The sequence below is a fragment of the Cervus elaphus genome, chromosome 13 (genome assembly GCF_910594005.1).
Source record: "Cervus elaphus chromosome 13, mCerEla1.1, whole genome shotgun sequence".
In the NCBI taxonomy this organism is placed as follows: domain Eukaryota; kingdom Metazoa; phylum Chordata; class Mammalia; order Artiodactyla; family Cervidae; genus Cervus; species Cervus elaphus.
The window spans coordinates 47782323-47809417 of record NC_057827.1 but is presented as its reverse complement, the minus strand read 5'-3'; the positions used below and the strand labels follow the sequence as shown (position 1 = coordinate 47809417).

At 39.9% G+C, this 27095-nt stretch overlaps 1 protein-coding gene and 5 non-coding genes across 6 annotated transcripts in view; 2 read left to right on the top strand and 4 right to left on the bottom strand.

The window, feature by feature from the left end:
- Positions 1 to 21372, top strand: part of SNX6 (sorting nexin 6) — a 48128-nt gene extending 26756 nt beyond the window's left edge. Inside the window, exons 9-14 of the mRNA XM_043921763.1 lie at positions 2917 to 2992; positions 4869 to 4908; positions 11680 to 11766; positions 15184 to 15343; positions 15426 to 15511; positions 19668 to 21372. Coding sequence (XP_043777698.1) covers positions 2917 to 2992; positions 4869 to 4908; positions 11680 to 11766; positions 15184 to 15343; positions 15426 to 15511; positions 19668 to 19721 — 503 coding nt within the window. The 3' untranslated portion in view covers positions 19722 to 21372. The remainder of the gene's footprint in view (positions 1 to 2916; positions 2993 to 4868; positions 4909 to 11679; positions 11767 to 15183; positions 15344 to 15425; positions 15512 to 19667) is intronic.
- Positions 2244 to 2452, top strand: LOC122707235. The gene has a single exon (XR_006344754.1). It is a non-coding gene; the product is annotated as a small nucleolar RNA U3 (small nucleolar RNA).
- TRNAW-CCA lies at positions 4519 to 4590 on the bottom strand. Its single transcript has one exon. It is a non-coding gene; the product is annotated as a tRNA-Trp (tRNA).
- LOC122707069 lies at positions 9470 to 9573 on the bottom strand. Its single transcript, XR_006344600.1, has one exon. It is a non-coding gene; the product is annotated as a U6 spliceosomal RNA (small nuclear RNA).
- Positions 21373 to 23168: 1796 nt separating the features above from the next.
- On the bottom strand, positions 23169 to 23332 carry LOC122707202. The gene has a single exon (XR_006344723.1). It is a non-coding gene; the product is annotated as a U1 spliceosomal RNA (small nuclear RNA).
- Positions 23333 to 26923: 3591 nt separating this feature from the next.
- TRNAY-GUA lies at positions 26924 to 27013 on the bottom strand. The gene is given in 2 exon segments: positions 26924 to 26959; positions 26977 to 27013. It is a non-coding gene; the product is annotated as a tRNA-Tyr (tRNA).
- Positions 27014 to 27095: the final 82 nt, after the last annotated feature.

The following is a 27095-nucleotide window of genomic DNA, read 5'->3' as shown; positions in this document are numbered from 1 at the left end:
GCAGTGTTTGTTGACAATGATTAAAATCAAGCTTTCCAGCAATTATTAGAATCTTGGAAAACTTGTATCAGTCACCATGAGTTTGCTTTTCAGTAATTAAAGACTTGTCTGAGTAGATTGATGGTGATATTACTGAGTGTGATACTTTATAAAAAGTATATAAATACTGAAGTGCATCTGCATTTGGAAGAACTGTGTGATTCATTGAACCAGTATTTTCTAAGTGATCAAAGTCATGTTAAGTACACCATAGACTAATGGTTTTTTGTAACAGCTGTATTGAAGTGTAATTGCTATCAATAAGCTGCAATGTTCACAGTTTACAATTGGATAAGTTTTGACACGTGTATGATATCATCACTAGAGACAGCATAATGAACATGTCCATCACCACACACAGTCCCCTTGTGGCCCTTCGTAATCCCTCCATCCTGTCCCTGTCCCCAGGCCACTGCTGATAATGCTTTCTGTCTCTGTAGATTAATTTGCATTTTCTAGAGTTGTATATAAATGAAATCCTACAATATGTACTTTTTATGGTCTGGCTTTGAAATTCAACAAAATTAGTTTGAGTTTCATCCATGTTGTTGTATGCATCAGTAGTTGATTCTGTTTTATTGCTGAGTGGTATTCCATTGTATAGATATACCACAGTTGTCTATTCAGCAGTTGGTGGGCAATTGGATTGTTGCTAGCTTTCACCCGTTCAAAATAAAGCTGACATATGTAAGTCTTTGTATGAACATATGCTTTCATTTCTCTTGGGTAGTACCTAGAAGTAGAATGACTGGGTCAAATGTAAGTGTATAATTAACTTTTTAAAAAAAATTTGCCAAACATTTTTCCGAAATGATTGTATCATTCTGCATTCCTACCCGCTGTGCACGAGAATTCCAGCTGCTTCATATCCTCACCAACAAAGGCATTCTTAAATTTTATCCATTCTGCTAGGCCAGTGTGGTTTTAATTTCAGTGATTGATGATATTGAACTTCTTTTCTTGTGTAAGTCTTTCAACTTTATTCTTCTTTATCAAAGTTGCTTTGGCATCTCTAGGTTTTTTATTTTTTCAGATGGATTTTAGAATTAGCTCATCATTTTCTACAAAAATGCCCGCTGGGATTTTTTATTGGAATTGTGTAGAATATAGATCAATTTGGGGAGGATTAAGATCTCAAAAGTATTGGTTCTTCTGATACATGAACAGGGTATATCTCTGTTTACTTTGGTCTTCTCTCAGCAATTTTTTCTAGCTTCCTTTGTAAAGCTCTTACACATCTTTAGTTAGATCTCTTTTTTGATGTGATTCTAAATGATGTATTTTTTACATTTCACTTTCTAGTTTTTTTTGCCAATAGATAGAAATACATTGTATTTTCAGCATTGAGCTTATATCTTGCAGCCTTTCTAAATTGACTCACTTATTAGTTCATTACCTATTTTGTAGATTCCTTAGCATTTTCTATATAAATGATCTTCTGCGAATAAAAACAGTTACACTTCTTCCGTTCCAGTTGGAATGATGTTTATCTCTTTTCCTTGACCATTATACTATAGCTTTACCCTCTAGTACCATGTTGGTAAAAGTGGTGAGGGCAAGCAGTTTGACCTTATTCCTTATCTTGTGGGGAAAGCATCCATCTTAATTGTGATGTTAGATATAGGTTTTTCCTAGATGTCTTTTAGCAGGTTTGAGTCAGGAATGAATGTTGGATTTTGTCAGATACTCTTTTTGCAGCAATTAAGATAACCATACAGTTTTTTTTTTTTAGTCTGTTAATATGATTAATCATGTTGATTGATTTTCAGTTACTAAACCAATCTTATATTCTTGGGATAAATATCACATATCATTGGGATTTAATGTGATGGAGTACACAGACTTCATTGATAGGACTTTAGGTTCCCCAGTGTGACTCACCCTTAAAGAAACTACTGCTTGTTGAGTAGAGTATCCACAGTTATCTGAAAATATTAGTAAAATGCCTCCTGCTTTTCCAATGACATACCTGTTTGAAGCTGGATTTTTTTTCCCCCCACATACTTGAGCAAAAATCTTGTGTCACAGTACAGTGAATGCAGAAGCAGATAAGAGAATGGAGCTATTGACTATTAATGCAGACCCACAAAAGAGATTTGCAAAAATCCAAGTGTCACATGCTAATTGATTTTAAATATTTTTCATTTAAATATTATGTTAACACATAATGGTTTTAATACTGTTATTTTAAAATAGTAAATATTAACACTGTACTTTCAGGGATCGTTTCTATTGTTTGTTACTCTAGAAGTTTCTCTGAACATGCAGAGCACCGGAAACCACGAGGAGACACACTTCACACAGCATTCTCTCCTCAGCGTGAAGCCAGCTCGTGGCGTTGGCTTTTGCAGTTGCTGTTTGCTGTTGATGATTATTCTCCTCCTCCTTTGGGAGAGAATGCTGTCTGAGTGGTTTCCTTAAGAACAAAAAAAAAGTAAATACTTAATTTTTTTTGTTTTACTTAAAAAAAAATAACCCTCTGTACTGTACAGTGCTATAGACCCAGAAGTCTCTCTGAATATTCTTTGCTCTTGAATGTCTCCCTGGTCTTTTTCCAGGCCCTTCTCTTTATCTAGAATGCTCTTTCCTCCACTTTGCCTAGGAAAGATTTCCTCACCCTGCAATTTCAACTGCTGCTGTAGTGTCTGTAAAGCCTTCCCTAACGTCCTCAGGTGGAATATGTGTTTCCCCTGCTCCTTAAGTAGTTTATGGCTACTTCCCGTTCCATATTCATCATAATGTATTATAGTTTGTGTCGTTTCTTTCTCTAGACTTCGGTATCTCATATTACATACACGTTTTTTGGCAGGTATGTATTCAGTAACTATTTTTTAATCCATGAATAAATATATTAAATCCTTAAAACTTTTTCCATAGGTGCTGCAGATGATTACAATAGAATTGGTTCTTCATTATATGCTTTAGGAACTCAGGATTCTACAGATATATGCAAGTAAGGATTCTGATTTAAAACATTAAATAAAACAAAATTTTTGTTGGCAGCTCAGGCACACACACTTCTGCTGACCCAGCAGGCATTTTGGAATATTTTTGTCAAAACACATTGATGGTATAGAGCTTCTTTATAAACTTAGGTTGGTGTTATTTTTCTCTTCCTTTTCTCTCTTACTTTTTTAAATCCAAGAAATAAAAATCAACGTTAGTATATATAATTTTTAACATTTACAATGTTTTAGTTGATGAAAATTTGCCAATTTGTGTGTGTGAGAGAGAAACAGAATTTATATTAAAATGTACTTAGATTTTGATAAAGTTTATTTTAAATAAGAAATGCTATTTTAGAATTAGAATATATATATTAACATATATTGTGTTGGAGGCCAAGTTTTAATCTTTGGCTACCTGATGCAAAGAACTGACTCACTGGAAAAGACCCTGATACTGGGAAGGATTGAAGGCAGGAAGAGAAGGAGACGACAGAGGATGAGATGGTTGGATGGCGTCATCAACTCACTGGACATGAGTTTGAGCAAGCTCCAGGAGTTGGTTGTGAACAGGGAAGCCTGGTGTGCTGCGGTCCATGAGGTCACAAAGAGTCAGACACGACTAAGCAACTGAACTGAACTGAAGTTTTAATCTAGCCATAAATCTTAGTTGCTGGTGTAATGTTGTTTAAACTTAACTCTCCATTGAAAATAGCTCAGACATACTTTTAAAATTATAAGAGGAAAAACTGTGTTCATAATCCGTGCCCTTCTCTAAACCACGTTCTTGAACTTTTCTCTTGTATATCCTGTCTCAGTAGACATGTCAGATCAAATTTTTCAGCAAAGCAGGATACCATAGCCTACTAATTAACTAATTAACATGCTACCTTCCCAAAGAGTTAGTTCTTAAGTCTTTGATAAGGAAAAAAAGGCACCTTACCATATGTTATCTTACATAAATCTGTCAAAGCAAGTTCTTTTTAGTAAAGTGAAGTTCATAAAATTCAGCTCTCAATAGTATATGCCCTAATCCAAATATAACATTGTCTGTCATATTTTACAGAATGCCCTTTAATAGTTTGGCATTGGGATATTTTTTTAGTTGGCATCAGCATTTGAAAGATGGACTTTCTAGTTAAAAGCAACAGTGGGGACTTCTTGGTGACCTGGCAGTTAGGGTCCGGGCTTTCACTGAGGTGGCCCCGGTTCAGTCCTTGGTCAGGAACATCCTGCAAGCTGCAAGTGTAGCCCCCCTACCCACCCCCCAAAAAAGTGAAAGTGAGTTCTGAAATAGAAATTGGCTATTCTGTTGTTTTCCAAAACAAAGCCGCTCTATTTGAAAATATTTAAAATGTAGTTCTTTGGATGTGATTGTTCTGTACTTCTGTAGTAATTTAAAGGTATATACCTTATTTAATATTATGCGGCATATTACTAAAGGATATTAAGACAAAGGTTTTCTTTTTTTAAACATTTATTTAATATATTTATTTGGCTGCACTGGGTCTTAGTTGTGTCATGTGGGATCTAGTTCCCTGATCAGGGATTGAACCTAGGCCCTTGCATTGGAAGCATGAAGTCTTAACCACTGGACCACCAGGGAATTCCCGAGACAAAGTTTTTAATGTATGGCTTAGACTGTTACCTTGAAATGGGAGGATTTTCTATAACAGTACATCAAGGGGAATTGTTATATGGGTGCTTGTACAAAGAAAGATTTTTGTTGAACTAGATGAAGTCTGCAGTGAAAAAAATCATTAAATATTATTGTAATGAGGTAAGAATGTTCATTATTAATATGGTTTGGGGTATGTTCTTTGAACATTTGCAATAGAAAATTATTTCAAAGATAGCTTATGATGAAATATTTTTCCCTTTCAGGTTTTTTCTTAAAGTTTCAGAACTGTTTGATAAGACAAGAGTAAGTACTATTAATTAACCTTTGGGAGTTTAAATGTCTACAATAGTGTTTAACTTGTTGGACTGTTTTTAGCTTTATTGAGGAAAATGAATTATACTTTAGAAGAATGAAGAGGCAGATTCAGATTTGAAAATAATGAGGTTTTCAGGAAATTCATTTTTTGTTGTGGTGTAAAAGTTCAAATTCTTGATCAGAAAATGTGTTCAGTAGGAAACTGGGTTTATTTTTATGAAAAAATCATTTTTTCTTGGGGGTTTTGTAAGCTAGAAGAAAACCTTGGGTTCACTATAACTTTACCAAGATTATTGTTTTTGATCCCCCATGACATACTGAGTTAAAAGTGAGTTGTATCAGTATAAAGCAAATATATAACTACATGAAGTTTTCATTCATTGTAATAATAATTTAATACTGATACAGTCTTGGTTTTCAGGGGTTGTGTTTATTTATAATCATTATGATCATTAAATAACATTTAACGTTTTATAAATTGATAGAATAGTGAAAATGTTTACTAAATGTTTGATGGTACTTAGCTAATTAAGCAGAGAAGGCAATGGCACCCCACTCCAATACTCTTACCTGAGAAATCCCATGGACAGAGGAGCCTGGTAGGCTACAGTCCACGGGGTTGTGAAGAGTCGGACACGACTGAGCGACTTTACTTTCACTTTTCACTTTCATGCTTTGGAGAAAGAAATGGCAGCCCACTCCAGTATTCTTGCCCAGAGAATCCGAGGGACAGAGGAGCCTGGTGGGCTGCCGTCTATGGGGTCGCACAGAGTCAGACACAACTGACTTGACTTAGCAGCAGCAGCAGCAGCTAATTAAGATTGGTGGTGGCTAGTCCATTGTAGAAGTCTGCTTTCATCATGATCTTGTCAATTGAGCTATGTGTAGTGAAGACAAGTAGAAAGAAATAATATTCTCTGCCAAAGGAACAAGTTCTTAAATACATAAATGTTATACTGGGGTCCATATAGCCCATTATTCTGCCTTTGATATTTGTACCAGTGAGCATTTTCTGGGAAGATATAGTAGTTTTCTTGAATCTATGCATTTACATCAAAAGAATAGGGATCTATCACAAAATAGCCTTATGTGCCAGTTCTTTCAAAAGCAGATGTGAAGATGGGATTAGATGCACAAGAGATTTATTGTGAAAAGCAAAAAGGAAGGAGCAGGAGTAGACAGGAGGAGCCTTCAGATGACAGTGCCGGTCTGCACCGTGAAAGGAGAGGGAGAGGAGAGAGGACTGTCTAGGCAGGGTTTCAGACTTCAGCATAGTTCTAAGAAAGCTTCATCCAGGTCACAGGTGAGTCCCTAAGCCAGAGCTGCCCGTTAGAGGAGTTCTGTGTCAGGCAAAAATGGGCTGAGTGGGAAGGGTCGAACATAACTTTGGTATGAACATGATTCCAGATCCAGAGATACTGCAGTTGGGGCTATTAGCCAGCCAGCTATGCTCCTTGCAGCAAGCATTTCTCTTGACCGAGGTCCCGGTGGCACATTTTGATAACCCCCAAATTCTTATTTCCGTTAGCATGTGCATGGTGTTCTGGTTACTATGGCTGTGTTACACATCATCCTAAAATCAATAGCTTTAAACAGCAACCATTTGGTTAAGCCAGTGAACTCTGGTTCAGGAAATCAGAAAGGGTGCAGCAGAGATGGTTGCCTCTGCTCCATGATGTACCTCCACAGGAAGGTTATGAAGGCCAGGGCCTGGAATCATCTGAAGGCTCTATCATTCCTGTGTCCGAGGGTTGATACTGGCTAGCAGCTGGAACTTCTGCTAGGGCTGTTGGCTATAACACCTACATGTGGCTTTTCCATGGAGCTGCTCAGGCTTCTTCACAGCATGGTAAAGAGGTTCCAAAAGTGAGCATCCCAAATGATGGGAAGAGGAAGCTGGGGCCTGGAAACTGGGGTGGCATCATTCCTGTATTGGCCAAGCAGTCTTAGAACCCAGATTCAAAGAAAGAGGACACACACCCTACTTCTTAATGGCAGGAGAGGAGCCCCATTTAAAAGCACCCAATATTAACTAACATATCAGGAAGTTGTTTGTTTCTCCAGAAAGTTTTTTCTAACTTTTTATTAAAGTATACTATACATGTAGAAAAAAACACATAACAGAAACGTACAGCTCAGTGAAAGGTTATTATTTCACACACCCATGTAATGAATACCCAGATCAAGAAATGGAGCATTACAGCAATTCAGGTGCCCGAGTCCCCCTTCACCTGCCTTCTGAGTCACCACCTCCTGCAAGACTAACCACTGTCCTAGCTTCTAACAGCAAAAATTAGTTTTATTTTCATATCTTATATAAATACATATGCAATATATATTCTTCTTTGTCTGGTTTCTTTTAATTATTGTTATATACATGAGATTCATTGGTGTTGCATGTAGGTATAGTTCCTGCATTCTTATTGCTGTATTGTTTTCCACTGCAAGAATACACCTCACCTTATTATTTGTTTTACTGGTGGGCATTTGGATAGTTGCCAGTTTGAGGTACTTTACACAGAGTACTGTTAAGACCATTTTTTATTTATCTTCAGCTGAACATAAGTATACATTTCTGTTGAATGTATGTAACTTGGAGAAGTGATGGTTCATAGGATACCCATGTGAAAAACTTTTGTAGGTGAACTGTTTCCCAAAGTGATTGTGCCAGCTTACATTCCCACCAGAATGAATGTGAGCACTGGGCTGCTGCACAGGGTTGTAATATTTGGTATCTTTTAAAAAAAAAAAAGAAAAATTTGGTATCTTTTTTTACTTTAGCTGTTCTGGTGGGTGTATAGAACTTTTTTTTTTTTTAAACAACAATTCCTGACTTACATTGCAAGAATAGTACAAAGAATTCCTGTACATGTGTCACCCAGATTTCCTTTCCTTTTGTTATTGTTCAGTCGCTAAGTCTTGTCCAACTCTGCGACCCCATGAACCTGCAGCAAGCCAGGCTTCCCTATCCATCACCATCTCCTGGAGTTTGCTCAAACTCCTGTCCATTGAGTTGGTGATGCCATCCAACCGTCTCATCCTCTGTCGCCCCCTTCTCTTGCCATCAGTCTTTCCCAGCATCAGGGTCTTTTCCAGTGAGTCAGCTCTTCGAATCAGGTGGCCAAAGTATTGGAGCTTTAGCTGCAGCACCAGTCCTTCCAATAAATATTCTGGGTTGATTTCTTTAGGATTAACTGGTTTGATCTTGCACTTCAAGGGACTCTCAAGAGTCTTTTCCAGCACCATAGTTCCAAAGCATCAATTCTTTAGCGCTCAGCCTTCTTTATAGTCCAACTCTCGCATCCATACATGACTACTGGAATAATCATAGCTTTGACTAAACGGACCTTTGTTGGCAAAGCGATGTCTGCTTTTTAATACACTGTCTCGGTTTGTCATAGCTATTCTTCTAAGGAGCAAGCGTCTTTTAATTTTGTGGCTGCATTCACTGTCTGTGGTGATTTTGGAGCCCAAGAAAACTAAATCTGACACTGTTTCCACTTTTTCTCCATCTATTTGCCATGAAGTGATGGGGCCAGATGCCATGATCTTTGTTTTTTGAATGTTGAGTTTTAAGCCAGCTTTTTCATGCTCCTCTTTCACCCTCATCAAGAGGCTCTTTAGTTCCTCTTCACTTTCTGCCATTAAAGTGATATCATCTGCATATCTGAGGTGGTTGCTCTTTCTCCCAGCAGTCTTGATTCCAGCTTGTGACTCATCCAGCCCAGCATTTTGCATGATGTACTGTGCATGGAAGTTAAATAAGCAGGTGACAGTATCCAGCCTTGACGTGCTCCTTTTCCAGTTTGAACTTGTCCACTGTTCCCTGTCCAGTTCTGATTGTTGCTGCTTGTCCTGCATACAGATTTTCTTAATGTTAACATTTTCTGCATTAAAGTTATTTTATTCCAAAAAGTCCATATTTATTGTTTTTTGCCCTTTGTGTACATTTCTGTCTCTTTTAAAGATAAGAATCAGTTTTTAAAATGTATTTTTAAATTTAAGGATGATTGCTTTACAGAACTTGTTGTTTCCTAAGAATCAATTTTTTTTTCCATTTATTTTTATTAGTTGGAGGCTAATTACTTTACAGTATTGTAGTGGTTTTTGCCATACATTGACATGAATCGGCCATGGGTTTACATGTGTTCCCCATCCTGAGCCCCCCTCCCACCTCCCTCCCCATCCCATCCCTCTGGGTCATCCCAGTGCACCAGCCCTGAGCACTTGTCTCATGCATCCAACCTGGGATGGTGATCTCTTTCACCCTTGATAGTATACATGTTTTGATGCTGTTCTCTCAGATCATCCCACCCTCGCCTTCTCCCATAGAGTCCAAAAGTCTGTTCTATACATCTGTGTCTCTTTTTCTGTCTTGCATATAGGGTTATCGTTACCATCTTTCTAAATTCCATATATATGTGTTAGTATACTGTATTGGTGTTTATCTTTCTGGCTTACTTCACTCTGTATAATGGGCTCCAGTTTCATCCATCTCATTAGAACTGATTCAAATGTATTCTTTTTAATGGCTGAGTGATATTCCATTAAAAATATGGAACGCTTTACAAATTTGTGTGTCATCCTTGCGCAGGGGCCATGCTAATCTCTGTATTATTCCAATTTTAGTGTATGTGCTGCCGAAGCGAGCACCTAAGAATCAATTTTAATGTAGCAGGATGATTATCAGTGATTCTCCTTAGTGTCATCAATATCTGTTTTACAAATGTTCCCAGTTATCTTATAAGTGGCTTTTTGCAGTGGACTTGCTTTGAGTCAGGATCCAAATGAGGTTCCCATATTAGATTTGGTTGACATAATACATTCTTTATCCTCTGTCTCTTGAGAGTGAACGAAGAGTTCTCATCTTTTTAGTCTGACATGGCTGCTTCCCACTTTACCTCACCTCAGACTAACCACACTGCTTTAGTTTTTTTTTTTTTTTACTTTTACTCTTTGGCATCTTCAGGCACATTTTGTTAATGTTTTAATGTTGTTTTGTGGCTGTCTGCAGCAGGGGGATTGGTTTGAATTACCTAGTCCATTACTACTGCCAGCCTCTTATTACTTTATAGTCATGTGTATATATCAGTTGCTATTAAAATGAATAGAAAAGTACAGGTGAACCTAAAAGATGATATTGAAACTAGTTAGCAGCCAAGAACTTGAGTCAAATATAGAGTCCTTCCATAAATTCACTAATCTCATTTGATCTCATCATTTTTCTGTTAATTTTTTTTTTTTGTCAGTTACATACAAAGACAACTAACAGGCTCATAGATAGAATGAAAGGAAACTTAGCTTAAATAGGAATTGATACTGTAGTTACTTATAACTTTAATTTTTTAATTCATTTGTTTTTCTTTTTTAAAATTTATTTATTTTTTTTAATTGGAGGCTAATTACTTTACAATATTGTGGTTTTTGCCATACATGGACATGAATCAGCCATGGGTGTCCACGTGTCCCCCCGTCCTGAACCCCCTCCCACCTCCCTTCCCACCCCATCCCTCGGTTGTCCCAGAACACCAGCTTTGGGTGCCGTGCTTCTTGCTTTGAACTCGCACTGGTCATCTGTTTTACATATGGTAATATATATGTTTCAGTGCTAATAGCTCAAGTCAGCCCACCCTCATCTTCTCCCGCAGAGTCCAAAAGTCTGTTCTTTACATCTGTCTCTTTTGCTGTCTTGCATATAGGGTCATCGTCAACCGTCTTTCTAAATCCATATATATGTGTTAATATACTGTATTGGTGTTTCTACTTCACTCTGTATAATAGGCTCCAGTTTCCTCTACCTCATTAGAACTGACTCAAATGCAATCTTTTTTATAGCTGAGTAATCCATTGTGTATATGTGCCACTACTTCCTTACCCATTTGTCTGCCGACGGACATCTAGGTTGCTTCCATGTCCTGGCTATTGTAAACAGTGCTGCGATGAACGTTGGAGTTCACATGTCTCTTTCAGTTCTGGCTTTCTCGATGTGTATGCCCAGCAGTAGGATTGCTGGGTCGAATAGCAGTTACATTTACAGTTTTTTAAGGAATCTCCACACTGTTCTCCATTGTGACTATACTATAGTTTTCATTCCCACCAACACTGTAAGAGGGGTTTCCCTTTCTCCACACCCTCTCCAGCGTTTATTTTCCTAGACTGATGGCAGCCTTTCTGACCGGCATGAAATGGTACCTCATTGTGGTTTTGACTTGCATTTCTCTGATAATGAGTGATGTTGAGCATCTTTTCACATGTTTGTTAACCATCTCTATGTCTTCTTTGAAGAAATGTCTGTTTAGGTCTATTGGCCCACTTTTTGATTGGGTCATTTATTTTTCTGATATTGAGCTACATGAGCTGCTTGTATATTTTGGAGATTAATTCTTTGTCAGTTGTTTCGTTTGCTATTATTTCCTCCCATTCTGAAGGCTGCCTTTTCACCTTGCTTATAGTTCTCTTTGTTGTGCAAAAGCTTTTAAATTTAGTTAGGCCCCATTTGTTTATTTTTGTTTTTATTTCCATTACTCTGGGAGGTGGGTCATAGAGGATCTTGCTGTGATTTATGTCAGAGAGTGTTCTGCCTATATTTTCCTCTAAGAGTTTTATAGTTTCTGGTCTTATATTTAGATTGTTAATCCATTTTGAGTTTATTTTTGTGTATGGTATATCTTTAATTTTTTTATAATAATTAAGAAAGAAAGTACTGAGTGTAGAATGTAAGAACTGATCAAATACTTAATTTTTTTTTTCCTATTTTAGAAAATAGAAGCACGAGTGTCAGCTGATGAGGACCTCAAGCTTTCTGACCTTTTAAAATATTACTTAAGAGAATCCCAAGCTGCTAAGGTAATTTTATTCATTGTTTTTTAAAATGGACTGCTTTACAGAAACCCATCATCTCCTTAGAAGTTGTTTGACTTAAGATGGTTTAAGATGACTTAATCTCTTGATTTTAAATTATATTTTCAAGTGTGATTTTTTTTTTCCCTCCTTTTATAGCTTGTAGGTTACAGAACCCCACATTAAAGTCTCCTCTATTAATTTCTGATACAGTTTGTCTGGAACTTTTCTTTGAATTTGGTATATTTAGCCAGGTGCAATACCTGCAAAGACAAAATGAAAACGCCCAAATAACAGTTGTACAGCTAGAGAATTCCTAGTTTGGCCTGTCTAAGTCCTCTGTTGCGGGTGTCTGCTCAATGTGTCCAACTCTTCATGACTGCATGGACTGTAGCCCGCCAGGCTCCTCTGTCCTTGGGATTTTCCCAACAAGAACAGTGGAGTGGGTTGCCATGTCCTCCTCCAGGGGACCTTCCCGACCCAGGGATCGAACCCACGTCTCCTGTATTTCCTGCATCGCGGGCAGATTCTTTACCACTGAACCACCAGGGAAGCCCTCTGTTGAGGGTGAGAGTCATAAAACAAGGATATGTTTTATTTTAAGGCATCTCAAATTTCCTTTTGGAAATCTGTCCATGTGTAAAACTAAAACTCTTACTAATCAAGAAAATGTTTAACAAAAACTTCTAAAGCACTGAAATCTTAGTGACTCAGATACTCCAATTCAGTGTTAATTTATGAATTGAGATGTACAGAAAATTCCCATCTGGTCACTGGTGCTTTGAATACCCTTCTTTTATTTCTCATCAAATTATAAATAACCCTTTTAACTTTGAGGACTTAAGTACTTAGAGATATACTGTCCATATCGAATTTGTTTTAAATCAGTCAGATTGTGTATTATGAACTACTTAACATTGGTTGGGCAGGGTTAAAATAAATTGTTCACTTTTGAAGACTTATTATTATAATATGTAATTGTTTGTAATATATTCATAAAAGGGAAGGCTGCTCAACCAATAAAAAGGAATAAGCTATGCATATATACAACAAGATAGGTCACTCTCAAAATAATTTGCTGAGTGAAAGAAGCCCAACAGTAAAGACTGCAGTTTACATTAGTGTTCACTCTTGGTGTTGTACATTCCGTGGATTTGGACAAGTGTGTAGTGCCATAAGTATACAGAATAGTTTTCCTACCCAAAAATCCTGTGTTCCATCTGTTCATTCGCCTTCGTCCTAACACTTTTTGATACTTTAATTGCCTCCGTAGTTTTTCCGTTTTCCAAAATAACATATTGTTGGGTCTTTTCATATTGGTTTCTTCACTTGGTAACGTGCGTTTAAGTTTCCTCTCTGCTTTTCAGGACTTGATGGCTCTTATCTCTTTAGCAGTTAATAGCCTCTGTCCATCAAGTTTGTTTATCCAGTACCCTTAACTGAACGGTTGCTTCTGAGTTTTGGCAGTTATGAGCACAGCTGCTGTAAACACCCATGTGCAGGTTTTTGTGTGAACATAAGTTTTCAACTCCTTCAAGTAATAAACAGCAAGGAGGGTAATTGCTAGACCATATGATAAAAGAGTTTGCTCTGTCAAACTGTCTTCCAAAGTGGCTATATCATTGCATTCCCACCAGAATGAATGAGAATTCCTGTTGCTTAACATCCTCACCAGCAATTAGTATTATCAGTATTGTAGATTTTGGCCATTCTAACAAGGCATGTAGTGATAACCTTGTTCTAATCTGCATTTCCCAGATAACATTTGATGGATGTGAAGCATCTTTTCACAAGCTTATTTGCCATCTCTGTGTCTTTGATGCGCTACCTGTTTAAAAAAAAGAGTTATTTGTGTATTTTGAACTGTCAGGGAAAGAAAAGTGTTAGTCTCTCAGTCGTGTCTGACTTTTTGTGACCTCATGGACTGTAGCCTGTCAGGCTCCTCTGTCCATGGAGATTCTCCAGGCAAGAATACTGGAGGGAGTAGCCATTCCCTTCTTCAGGGGATCTTCCCAATCCAGGAATTGAACCCGCGTTGCCTGCATGCCAGGCAGATTCTTTATCATTTGAGCCACCAAGTACACATCCAAACCATGGTGTTCTACCACTTCACACCCACTAGGTAGCTCTAGTCAAAAAGACGACAGTGTTGACAGGAATGTGGAGATATGAGACCCCTCATATAGTTTTGGTGGAAAAATGTAAATGGTGCAGTCACTTTGAAAGTAGTCTGGCATTTTCTCAAGAGGTTCAACATAGAGTTACGAGGTGACCCTGCAATTCTACTTCTAAATAATGAGCTGTGAAAGAGAAGTGAAACATGAAAACACATCCACAGAAAAGCTTCAACACACAAGTTCGTAACAGCATTTTTATGAAATAGCCAAAAAGTTGAAACAAACTGAATCTTTTGACTGATGAATGGATAAATCAATGTGGTGTATTCATACAGTGAAATATTTAGCAGTAAAAGGTATGAAAATACTGATTCATGCTACAAATAGATGAACTTGAAACTTTATGCTAAGTGAAAAAGCCAGACGGGAGTTCCCTGACAGTCCAGTGGTTAGGGCTCTGCTCTTTCACTGCTGAGGGCCCAGGTTCAGTCCCTGGTCAGAAAGCTAAGATCCCACAAGGCAAGCAGCCAAAGAAGGAAAAAAATGAATAAAAGCCAGGCACAGAAGGCCACGTATGAAGTGATTCCTTTAAGAAATCTGTTTATTTGGCTGTGCTGGGTCTTGGGCTGTTCCCTAGTTGTGGCGAGTTGGGGCTCCTCTCTCCTTGGGGTGCACGGACTTCTCCTTGTGGTGGTTTCTCCTTTGCAGAGCACGGGCTCTCCAGCGGACGTGCTTCAGGAGTGGTGGCTCCCGGGCTCGAGGGCACACACTCAGTAGTTGTGGCACATGGGGTTGGTTGTCTTACGACATGTGGGATCTTCCCCGATCAGGGAGGGAAACCGTATCTCTTACATTGGCAGGCACATTTTTTACCCGTGAGCCACCAGGGAAGCCCAGGATTCCTTTTTTAATGAAATGTCCAAAATAGGCAAATCTGTAGAGACAGCAGATGAATAGTTGTCCACGACTGGGGGTGGGGGCTGTGGGAGGAAATGGAGAGTGACTGCCAATGGATGTGAGATTTATTTTCGGGTGACAGATGTTCTAAAATTGAGTGTAGTGATGGGTACACAACTCCGTGTGCATACTAACCGTTGAATTGTGCTCTTTAAATGGGTGAATTATATGGTGATATGAGTTATACCTCAGTAAAGCTGTTACCAAAAAAACTTAGAAGAGTAACTGACCTGTGGCATTCAGGGTGTAAGTGTTAGCTCCGATGATGGTTGTTGGGGTGGGCGAGGGAGGTTGGCAGCAGCTACTAGACACAGCAGCATATGTTATCATGAAGCATTCTGTTTTATAGGATCTCCTCTATCGAAGATCTAGGTCATTAGTGGATTATGAAAATGCCAATAAAGCACTGGATAAAGCAAGAGCGAAAAATAAAGATGTTCTGCAGGCTGAAACATCCCAACAGTTATGTTGTCAGAAATTTGAAAAAATATCTGAATCTGCAAAACAAGGTACTCTTATATTAACCTTTAATCATCAGGTATGTTTTACACTGTTATACAAGTAGTTAATCCTAATTTGTTTTATTCACAGAACTTATAGATTTTAAGACAAGAAGAGTTGCTGCGTTCAGAAAAAATTTAGTGGAACTGGCAGAGTTAGAACTGAAGCATGCAAAGGTAGTGTCATACTAAAGATTTAACAATTTAAGTGACTTAAAATTTAGAAATGAGTCTGTTCTGATACTTTATACTAATTTTAAAAATAGGAAATCTTAGACTTGAGAGGGATTTTAAAGATTTATCTAATTTCAGCAAGAATAGTATCTGCAGTGTCTCTAATGGTCAGCTCTGCAAGACTCTAGTACATAATATGGAGAAACAGTATCATTTTTTGACTAGTTAAAAAAATAAATTTTCTTTACCCTACTGTCATTGCTTATTTAAAATACTATACCCGAAAATGGGAACACTTTTGCGTGTGTGAAATGATTATTGTACACATTTCTTGTTGCAGCACGTTTTTTTAATTGAAGTATATAGTTGATTTAGAATGTTATGTTGAGATCAGGTGTACAGAAAAGTGATTCAGTTATATACATATATGTATATATTCTTTTTCAGATTCTTTGCCATTATAGGTTATTACAGAATATTGAGTATAGTTCCCTGTGCTATACAGTAGGTCCTTGTTGTTTATTTTATATATAGTAGCGTGTATATGTTCCCTTGTGGCTCAGCTTGTAAAGAATCCGCCTGCAATGGGAGAGATTTGGGTTTGATCCCTGGATTGGGAAGATCCCCTAGAAAAGGGAAAGGCTACCCACTCCAGTATTCTGGCCTGGAGAATTCCATGGACCAGTCCATGGGGTCGCAAAGAGTTGGACACAACTGAGCAACTTTTTTTTTTCTGAGCAACTTTCAAAAAAAAAAAGTGTGTATATGTTACTCTCAAATTCATATTTTTGTGATAAATAACATAAAATTAACCATTTTTAAATGTAAAGTTTGAGTAGTGTTAAGTATATTCACGTTGTTGTACACTGGATCTCTAGAACTTTTTCATTTATTGAGCATTTATTTTAAAAATGTAATTGTAGGCCACATGTGTGTCTGTTAAATTTTAGCTTGCTAATCGTAGCCCACCTCATTGATATCTTTTGGAAACTTGGCTTTGATCATGTAGTATTTGGCTATTACACTAGTTTTTCCTGTCAGTTGTTTGATATTTGCAATTTGCATGAACTTCCTTTTTATGTCTTCATCTAAGTTTTGATTTAAAAGGTTGATCAGGATTAAATGAATCAGTGTTTGTTAATCTAATTTATAAAAGTAAGTGGCACCAAAAAACTTTTAGTTCCCTTCTGTTCTTTCTATACTAATTGAAATTAACTTATTAATTAATATTTATTTGGTTATATTTATTTGAATAGTTATGAATTCACTTATACTATTGTCCACCATTATTTCTCCATTTTATCTGTGAAGGACATTAGGATTGAGCCTGTTTTGGTTTTCTGATGTTCACTGTTTATGTTCTTTTTAATGGAGGTTATAAACTATCACGGATTTTGTTATAGATTAAGGATGAGTTGACAAACTATAACCTGTTTTTGTACAGCCTGTGAGTCAGAAATAACATTCATGTTTTTAAATGATTATAAAAAGATCAAAAGAATAATATTTCTTGACATGATAATTACATGAAACTCAAATTTAACCTATAAAGTTTTATTGAAACACAGCCAAGCTTATTCACTTACGCTTTGTCTAGGATTGCTTTCAAACTACTGCAGCAACGTTGAGTAGTTGAAACAGATCAAATTGTCTCTGAAAGTTTAAAATGTTTACTGTTTAGCACTTCACAAAAAAAGTTTGCTGACCCATGCTATAGATTGGTGTTAGCCTCTGGTTTCCAGATTTTGTACTTTTTCAAATCCTTTCTGAGGTGTGTTCTTTGGGTGCCAGTTTCTCACAGCTGTTCTAGTCCAGTTGTTCTGAACTAGTGGTGATTTTGCCTCCCAGAAGACATTTAATAATTTCTGAAGACATTTCTGGTTGTCACCAATCGGGATGGGTAGGTTATGTAGAGGCCAGAGGCCAAGGTTGCTACTCAACATCCTCCGATGCCCCAGAGAGCCCCCACAGGAGGGGATCACACAGCCCCAGCGTCAGGAGTGCTGAGCTGGGAGAACTCTGTTGTCTCAGATTTCTTACTGATTTTGTAAGTCTGAACAAAATCTCATTTTGGTCCCAGAATCCAAGTAAACCATTCCAGAAAGAGTAGATAATGGTTAAATTTACAGCAAGATGTTTGAAACTACTTTGGATTTTATTATAACTGACATATATGACTTTACCACATAATTGAAGTCTAGTTATAACAGAAAAGTCGATAGTTAGGTCACTTTTGTGTCCTTGAAAATAGACTCAGATTCTTTATTAAGGAAATAAAAAATGTGTGATAGGGGCAGTAACAAAAGAAAATGATGAGCCATCTGTGAGGGTGTGACATGAGTCCCCACATAGCCTATTGTAGGTGCAGAGAAAGGTGCCCCTTTGTGGGGCATTTCGGCAGGTGCCAGCCTGCAGCACATACATCTTGTGACTTAGTGGTTCCCGTTGAGGGATGCAGCTGTAAAAAGGTAATTTCATAACAATAGGCAGGCTTAGAATCATTTGTCACAGTTCTGTTGTTATACTGGCCAAAAATTGACAGTTACTTAAACATCTAAAATTGTTTATTTTCACTTAATTTTAGACTTTCAGAAATGTTGCAAGGAAAGTACAAAGAATTCCTGAATACTCTTCACCCAGACTCCCCAAATGTGCATGTTATCACATCGATTTTGTCCTTTTCTCCCTCTTCTTCCCTGTTTCTCTTTACACACACACACCCCTGTACACACTTATTTTTGTCTTAAACCATATGAATAAGTTGCAGATACTGTGCTTCTTCCTTTTACACATTTCATTGTGAATTTCCTAAACCCAAGTAATTTTCTTAAAATAGTTATAAAGGTGAGGAAATTAGTATCGACATAATTCTGTTATCTAACCCAGAGACCTGTATTCACATTTCCCTAGTTGTGGCAATAATGTCCTTAATGGCAAAAGGAGACTGAAGAGATTGTGTGTATTCAGTGCACCTGTCGTCTTAGACTTCTGGTGTCTGGAGAAGTTGCTGACTTTGTGCTTCGTAGTGTTGGATACAGGCCCCTTAGAATGTCCCTCAGTTCGGGTGTGTCTGATGCCTGGGTTTGTGTTCTGCACTCTGGGAAGGTGTCCCACACAGGAGTAATGTTCAGATGGTCTCATTGCCTCGCACGTGAGGAGATACATGCTGTTGTTTAGCTGCCTTATTGGCAATGTACAACATTGATCATTTGCTTAAAGTGATGTCGGCAGGCTTCACAGTGGCTGAGTTGCTGTTTTATACTTTAGAATTAAGAGGTATTCTGTGGGGAGGTACTTGAGACTGTTAAATACCCCGGCACTCAGCCAGCACCGGCCAGCAGAACGTCATGCCGAGGTGGAAGTACTCTCTTTGGCACTGCCCGGTGTGGTTGGCGTCAGTCACGTGTGGCTGTTGACCACTTGAAATGTGGATAATGCCCCTGAGGGACTGAGGCTTTATTTAATTTTAATTAACAGAAATTTTAATTATGCAGCTGTACATAGCTAATTGCTACAGTATTGGCATTTTAAGTCTCATAATAGGATCCATTCATGTTTTTTGCCTGAGTCAGTTAATTTGTGATGACTGCCAAATGGTCATTTTGTAATTCCATCTTTATACATTTTAGTTGACTTTCTAAGGAGATTTCCTTCACTCCTGTTAATATATTACTGTAACATAAATATACTTAAATTTACTTTTGTATGTTCCTAAATTTGGATGCCAGTTCACATGTTTTATAAATGGGCATTTAGGTAAGACTTTTGTAGAATACTTCTGTGTGATCTTACTATTTTTATAAAACTGCTATAAGTCTAAGCTAACATATTTTAATAGCTAAAGAATAAGAACCTGCCTTACAATCAGAACATGCTCAGTAGTTTAATCTGTATACAAAGGGCATATTTTATAACCCTCACTAGAGCATGCCAAATATTAATATTGGTTTAGATAGAAACTTACTGAAGCATCTAGTATGTGGAAAATATTATTGTGCATGGAACAGATTCTATAATTTTATGTCTTTAAACCTTTATTTCTACATAATGATTGCTCTCACAATTCTGGTATCTTAATGTGATTTCTAATGCCATGTGTTTTCAGTAAGACACTTTCACACTATTTGAACCTCACTGTTTCTGTTCCCTTCCTTTTCAGGGTAATCTACAGTTGCTGCAGAACTGCCTGGCAGTGCTCAATGGAGACACATAAGCCACACTCTTGCCTTCCAGTTAAAAAGGGCTGCCTTCCTTCAGATTTTATTTTTTCTTAATGATGTTAGGCATTTACTGCTCACTGGAAATGAAAGAAACAGCTGACAGAGTGCATCTCCTCTCCCTTTTTCTGAAAAATAATGGATCAGTGCCACCCACGGGTCTGCGGGCTGCGTGGTGGCACCTGCGCCTTGGACAGTTTCCCATCATCACGCCCTCCTCCTCTTCAGAAGTCCAGAGTTCTGTCTTTTTTAAGTAGCCTCTATAACTGTGTTTATTTTATGAATAGTATTCCTTTTGGCTGCCAATCTTATTTACCTTTAAATAATTTCTGAAGTTTAACCCTTTCCAAAATACATGGTTTAAACGAAGATAAGGATTGCCGTTACCTTTTTTTAAAATTTTTGTTAAAAAAAAAAAAAAAACATTATACACCACCATAGTTCATTCTTGTATCCTGGTAAAGCATCTTAATCAGACTTATTTTAATTAATGAACGTTGCTTAGAAGTTTTGGGACAGGCTTTATGTACTCTTTATAAGTATGATTTCTGAAGAAAAGCAAATGCATTAGTATGTTTGCCTTAAACTTGTAGACTAAACCAACTATTGTCAAATAAACAGTGATAACAGTGATAGTTTTTAACTCTGTGGTCATTGTATCACTCTAAAATTTGGAGTAGTTATAATCTACTCCTATACTATGCTTTTACAGTGCAGGTCTTAGCTTTTCTTTATTTCTTTTAAAATGGCATATGGAACCAAGTTCACCACTTTACAGAAGAATGAACTGCTTCTCTGGGTGCTTTGAGCACTTCTTGTAAGATGGAATTGGACAGAGACAGGTTAGAGACCGCTGTCTCTAAAACTGGAACAGAGACTCTGGTCTGTTACGATTCCCAGGATTCCACCTCTAGCTCAGCCAATTAACCATGAGACATATGCCAGAGTATAGATCGGTATGTAGAGAGAAAGAGGCCTGCTATAGGGAATAGCACTTGTCCGTGGGGAAAAGTTGGAATATTTGGAATAAAAGTTAGGGTACAAAGTTAAGGTAATGTCAGTAGCTACTTTACAAATATTATTGACCTTTCTAATGTGAATGACCATTATGTTATTCCCAGTTTAAAATTAGCTTGAGTGGTTGGATTTTTCCACTCTAAGTTGTCTCCCATGTAGAAACCACAGGCATTTGGGTTGGTCACCCCTCCAGTGTGTTCCTAATTGTTTTTGCAAACCATTCTGAAGACCGCCTGCCTGGGTCTCAGGGCTCGTTACTGTGGTTCCAGACTTCCTCGGCTGCTTGTCTCTGGCCTCACTGGTGTGCTGCTCAATGTTCCTCTGTGTTACTGTTGTTCCTTAGCGCGTTTGAATTGTCCATGTTTGTGTTGGCTGAGAGATTGTGTTTTGTCCTCCGTGTCCCCTTCACTGGTGAGAATATGCCCCTGTGATGCCCACCATTGGGTGAACGTGGGGTGGAGGGCCCCAGCCTCTGGATTCAGGGGCTGTCCCTTCACCAGCTGCCTTTGTGGCCTCAGACCACAAGGTTCATTTGACCTCTTTGCCTGTTTCTCCACCATGAAGGATATACTGACCTACCTCACAGGGGTGTTGTGAGGATTAATAAATGTTGGTACAGTGCTTTGGAAATGTGAAGATGCTGTGTCAATGCTAAAAAATAGGAAGTTCACAATTTTCTATACAGCCATCAACTAATCTGTTTCTACCAAGGTAGCCTTTTTCTAGGAAGGGAGTACAGTGGAAAGTACATCCCCTGACCTTTTGGTTTACATTTTAGAATGCTTGACGGGATGGAGGTAAACTGGAGGCAACAATTATGAGTGTGGGGAGGTGAGGCGTGCTTAATAAATACATGTATAAATGAGTTAATTACTATCCAAGGGTCTTGGGAAAGAATGTGTGTTACTGCTTTGAAGTCATGTGGAAAAAATTTACTTTGTACCTCCAGAATAATTGAAACATTTATTCCATAGCTCAGTGCTAGTCTCTCTTAAAAATAGCCCACCCTGGATTCACTGCTAGTGATTGAGTTGTTGCATTCATAAAACCTACCATCGCAAAGGTGCCAGAGGAAGACATCTAGTGGCAGAGACAGGACAGCAGTGGACAAAATGGCTTCCCTCAGGAGACGCTTTATGGTTCGAGAGGAAGAGGAGCAACCTGGTCTGTGGAAGTGGCTTGGGGAGTCACTGCTGGTTGTGGTGGGAACCAAGGGTGTGAGGGATTAGGAGTTTATGTGGTGAGCAAGGAGGGTGACAGAGGAAATCATTGAAGAAAAAAGGTGGGTCAAGCCTGCCTGAGGCCAGTGAGGCTCCAAATGGATGAGAGTTTTTTTTCCCCAGTGGGCACATAGGGGTGTAAAAGGAAAGCTGTCAAGAAATTGATTTTTCACTGCTTATCAGGTGGAGGAGAAATATCAATAACCTGAGGTATGCAGATGACACCACCCATATGGCAGAAAGTGAAGAACTAAAGAGCCTCTTGATGAAGAGAGTGAAAACGCTCGCTTAAAACTCAATATTCAGGGATGGGGAATAAGTGTAAATCTATGGCTGATTCATATCAATGTATGACAAAACCCACTGAAATGTTGTGAAGTAATTAGCCTCCAACTAATAAAAAAATTAAAAAAAAAACAACAACTCAATATTCAAAAAACAAAAGATCATGACATCTGGTCCCATCCCTTCATGGCAAATAGATGGGGGAAAAAAGAAAAACAGTGACAGACTATTTTCTCGGACTCCAAAACTGTGGTTGGTGACTGCAGTCATGAAGTTAAAAGACGCTTGCTCCTTAAAGAAAAGCTATGACAAATCTAGACAGCATATTAAAAAAGCAGAGACATCACTTTGCTTACAAACGTCCATATAGAAAGCTATGGCTTTTCCAGTCACATACAGATGTGAGAATTGGACCATCAAGAAGGCTGAGAGCCAAAGAATGGATGCTTTGGAACTATGGTGCTGGAGAAAACTCTTGAGAGTCCCTTGGACAGCAACGAAATCAAACCAGTCAATCCTGCAGGAAATCAACCCTGAATGTTCATTGGAAAGACTGATGCTAAAGTTGAAGCTCCAATACTTTGGCTACCACTGGGAAAGACCCTGATGCTGGGAAAGACTGAGAGCAAGAGAAGGGGGCGACAGAAGATGAGATGGTTGGATGGCATCATTTCGACTTAATGGACGTGAGTTTGAGGACACTTCGATAGATGGCATGGTGCAGTTCATGGGGTGGCAAAGAATCAGCAGGACTGAGGCACTGGACAACAACGATAACTAACGGAAAGCAAGTTTATAGCAGAAAACGAAAACTTAAATGACACAAAAGAGCACCGCTACAAATGCCTTTGGGTATAAAACACTGAAACACACATACTCCAGACACCAAATAAGTCCCTTTTTATCTGTATTCACAATTACCAGGGGAAAGAGCGAACGCAGCCCCCTACTACCCCAAATTATGCAGTCGAACTTCCCACATTTGGGGAAGTCGCAGGGGTCAGCACACCCAGAGTGCAATGGATAAGCCTCGCCCTGGGAAAACCACCTTCGTGATCATGGTATCTCCCCTGCCAGGTAAGTATGAGTTTTCGCCCACGCACCGCCCAGCACTCTCGCGCTCGCTCCATCCTCCAGGCACGGTCACTTTCTCAGCCGACTCCGCACACTCCGGGCCCTCCGCCTCTGCACGCCCGTCGCCGCGGCCTCGCTCAGCCGTAGACAACCCCAGGAGCCTCCGCGTGGCCACACGCAGGACGCGCAGGCCCAGCTGAAGCGGGACCAGCAACCTCTGCGCGCCTGCTCATCTACATACGCCACGCCCCTGCGTGGGTGTCTCCGGCGTCCTTTGCTTCACCTTGGGGACCGCGGAGCCTACTGACCCCACCCGAGACGCGCGGATATCTTCGATGGGGGGAGGGGGTGCCTGACGCGTGGCGACAAGTCGGGACCTGCAGAGGGGACCAGGGAAGACGAGCTCGCGGCGTTCGGCGCCCGGCAGTTGAGGGGGTGGGTGGGTGGGTGGATCCGGGCTTGGGTCTGGTTTCACCTTCTTTTTACTGAAATTGACACGCAACAGGATGTCAATCGGATGTTAAATAGTAAGAGCAGAGTTTCGTCTTAAATTTAGCATGAAATTTAATCCTCGTCCATGATCTTTCTTTCAGATTATGTAGTACTCTAATCTTGCAACAGCGAAAGAAAAACAGACTATCAGGGCAAACCCGTCCCTGCAAGGGGTAGATGTGTATGGGCTGGGTGGGGTGTTGAATGGTCCCTGAAAATCAAATGCACGCAAATATCACGTTTTCCTCTTGAAGGACTAGGCTGCCCTTTTCAACCGCCAGATTTGTCTTTTCCTCTTCCGAGATTATTTCTCGGAATCAAGTGGCTCCTCCCCAACCATGAGCAAAACGACTGAACGAACTGTTGTGCGCTCCTGGGTGGTCCGGGCTAGGTAGCAAAGCGAGGCGAGAGGCATGACTGGAGATTTTAAGATTAGGGAAGGCTTCCTGAGGCCCTGACTGCTCAAAGATCCTAGAACACGTGTTATAGCACCCTTTTTTCTTTTTTGCCGAGATGTCTGGTGGGGGCAATGCTAATTCCCCCAACAGGGATGGAATCGCGCGGCCGCCCCGCTCCCCACCCCAACCCCCCCGCGCCCTGCAGTGGAAGTACAGAGTCTTAACCACTGGACCACCCGGGAAGTCCCAAGCACCCTTTTTGATTATTGGTTGTCTCCGGAAGTTTTCTTTCTTAGTGTATATTTCCTAAAAATAGAGGATTTTCTTACCTAACCCCAGTGTAATTATAAAAATCAAGAAATTAACATTAATACGTTATTTATTCTATAGACATTATTCATTTGCTCAATTCTCCCAGTAATCCTTTATAGCAAAGGAAAATTCAGAATCATGTGTTACATTATGTATCCTGACTTTTTAACCTTCTTTAATCTGATATAACTCTCAGCCCTTTTTTATTTCATTATGCAGGCATTTTTGAAAATTACAGGCCAGTTATTATTGTGTAGAATATCCTTTGGGTTTTAAATTGTCCTGTATGTCCTCATAATTACATTCAAGTATGTATTTTTTGACAGGTAGACAACATAAATGATACTGTATCCGTTTACAGGTTGAATTATGTCTGTGTCCTCCCCCCCCACCCAGGAAAAAAACAACACCACATGTTGATATCCTAATCCCTCCTGCCTATGAACACGATCTTATTTGGAAATAGAATCTTTGTAGATATAATCAAGTTAAGGTAAGGTCAGTAAGTCAGTCCAGTCACTCAGTTGTGTCCGACTCTTTGTGACCCAATGGACTGCAGCAGGCCAGACTTCCTTGTCCATCACCAACTCCCAGAGCCTGCTCAAACTCATGTCCGTCGAATCCGTGATGCCATCCAACCATCTCAGCCTCTGTCGTCCCCTTCTCCTCCTGCCTTCAATCTTGCCCAGCATCAAGGTCTTTTCTAATGATACAGTTCTTTGAATCAGGTGGCCAAAGTATTGGAGTTCCAGCTTGAGCATCAGTCCTTCCAATGAATATTCAGGACTGATTTCCTTTAGGATTGACTAGTTTGATCTCATCGCAGTCCAAGGGACTCTCAAGAGCCTTCTCCAACACCACAGTTCAAAAGCATCAATTCTTCGGCACTCAGCTTTCTTTCAGTAAAAGGTCAGTAAAGTGGGTCCTAATCGAGTAAGAATATTTCTCTTATAAGAGGAAAATGCTGTATAAGGACAGAGATAATATGAGGATAATGCCATGTAATGACAAAGGACAGATGCAGTGGTCTTGTAGTGGTGGTCTTGCAGTGACTTGTCATGCAAGTCATGGATTGACTGTCACCACTAGAAGCTAGGAAGAAGCAAGGACAGACTCTACCCAGAATCTCAGAGGGAGCATGGTCCTGCTGACACCTTGATTTTGAACTTCTAACTTCCATAACTGTGAAAGAATAAATTTCTGTTGTTTCAAACCATCCAGATAGTAGTACTTTATTATGATAGCCGTATCAAGTTAATCCAGTGTCCTCCCATGGGCATCACATTGGAAGCATGTGATGCCAGTTTATTCAGTTATTGATGGCGCTAACATTCATTATTTGGTTAAGGTGGTGTATCAGTCATCTACTGCTGTGTAACAAATTACCCTAAAACTTAGCAATTTAAAATAGTGACCATGTGGATGACTTCCCTGGTCCCCTGGTTAAGAATTGCAGAGAAACTAAGCCTAGGCAATGGTGACTAAGACCTGACTCAGGCAAATCAATAAAGTGATTAGTTAATTTAAAAAATAGCATCCATGTTATTTGCCCACCATCCTTCGGGTTATCAGCTGCAGTTGGGTTCAGCTGGGCAGTTCTGTGGCAGTGATGTAGGCTCACTTATGCAGCTTCAATCAGCTTATGGGACAGTTGGGGCAGGTTGGTCTAAGGGCCTCAGCAGACATATTTCATCATCACTCCCATATTTCATCCTCCAATAGGATAAGTCAGTCTTCTTCTCATGGTGGTCTCAGGACAGCAAATAAGAGCAAGTCCTGATGAGCAACTGCTTTTAAGTCTTCTCTTTCCATCGCATTTACTAATGTTCCATTGGCAGTGGTTCCGAAGATCTCCGGGTGGCAGCTCTGCCCCACAAATAGATTAAGATGGTTGGGAAGGTTTCCTGTCTCCCCAAGTCTGCACCTCAGAGACCATATGAAAGACAGGCACGGAGAGACAGGCTGGGAGGCTGGAAGACTGTGAGCTTTCTTGGGGGGCAGAGCCGGGGACTGAGCCGGCATTGAGGGGGTTTCAGGAAGGGTGCCCTGCTGTCCCTGACCCTGTGACGGCCTGGGTGCTTGTCGGCCTCGCTCCAGGGCTTTTGGTGCGCAGCAGCTGTTTGGAGGGCCTGGGCGGGAGTGGGGCCGGGGCGGGAGTGGGAAAGCGAAGAAAAGTGCAGAGGGCGTGGCCCGCGGCGGAAGCCACCGCGCTGCGGGCTTGTGTGCGGCCTGCGGGCAGGAGTCCCCAGGCCACGGCCAACGCGGGGCTGTGCGGGTCTCCCAAAGGCTTTCCCGCCTCTGGCCGTGGAAGAAGGACGCTGCGCTGCCGCAGGGTGTCGGGCGGGGTAGAGGCGCCGGGGGCGGGGTGCCTTTCACTGGGGAGCAAAAGTAACCAGCACCTCCTTCGAGCCGGAATCGAACCAGCGACCTAAGGATGACCACACGTGTCGGATCTACAGTCCTCCGCTCTACCAGCTGAGCTATCGAAGGGTGCGCGCCATCAAGCGGCCGGGGACCTCACTTTTTCTGGAAATGCCGCAACACGACACTGGGACGCCCGAGATGAGACCGT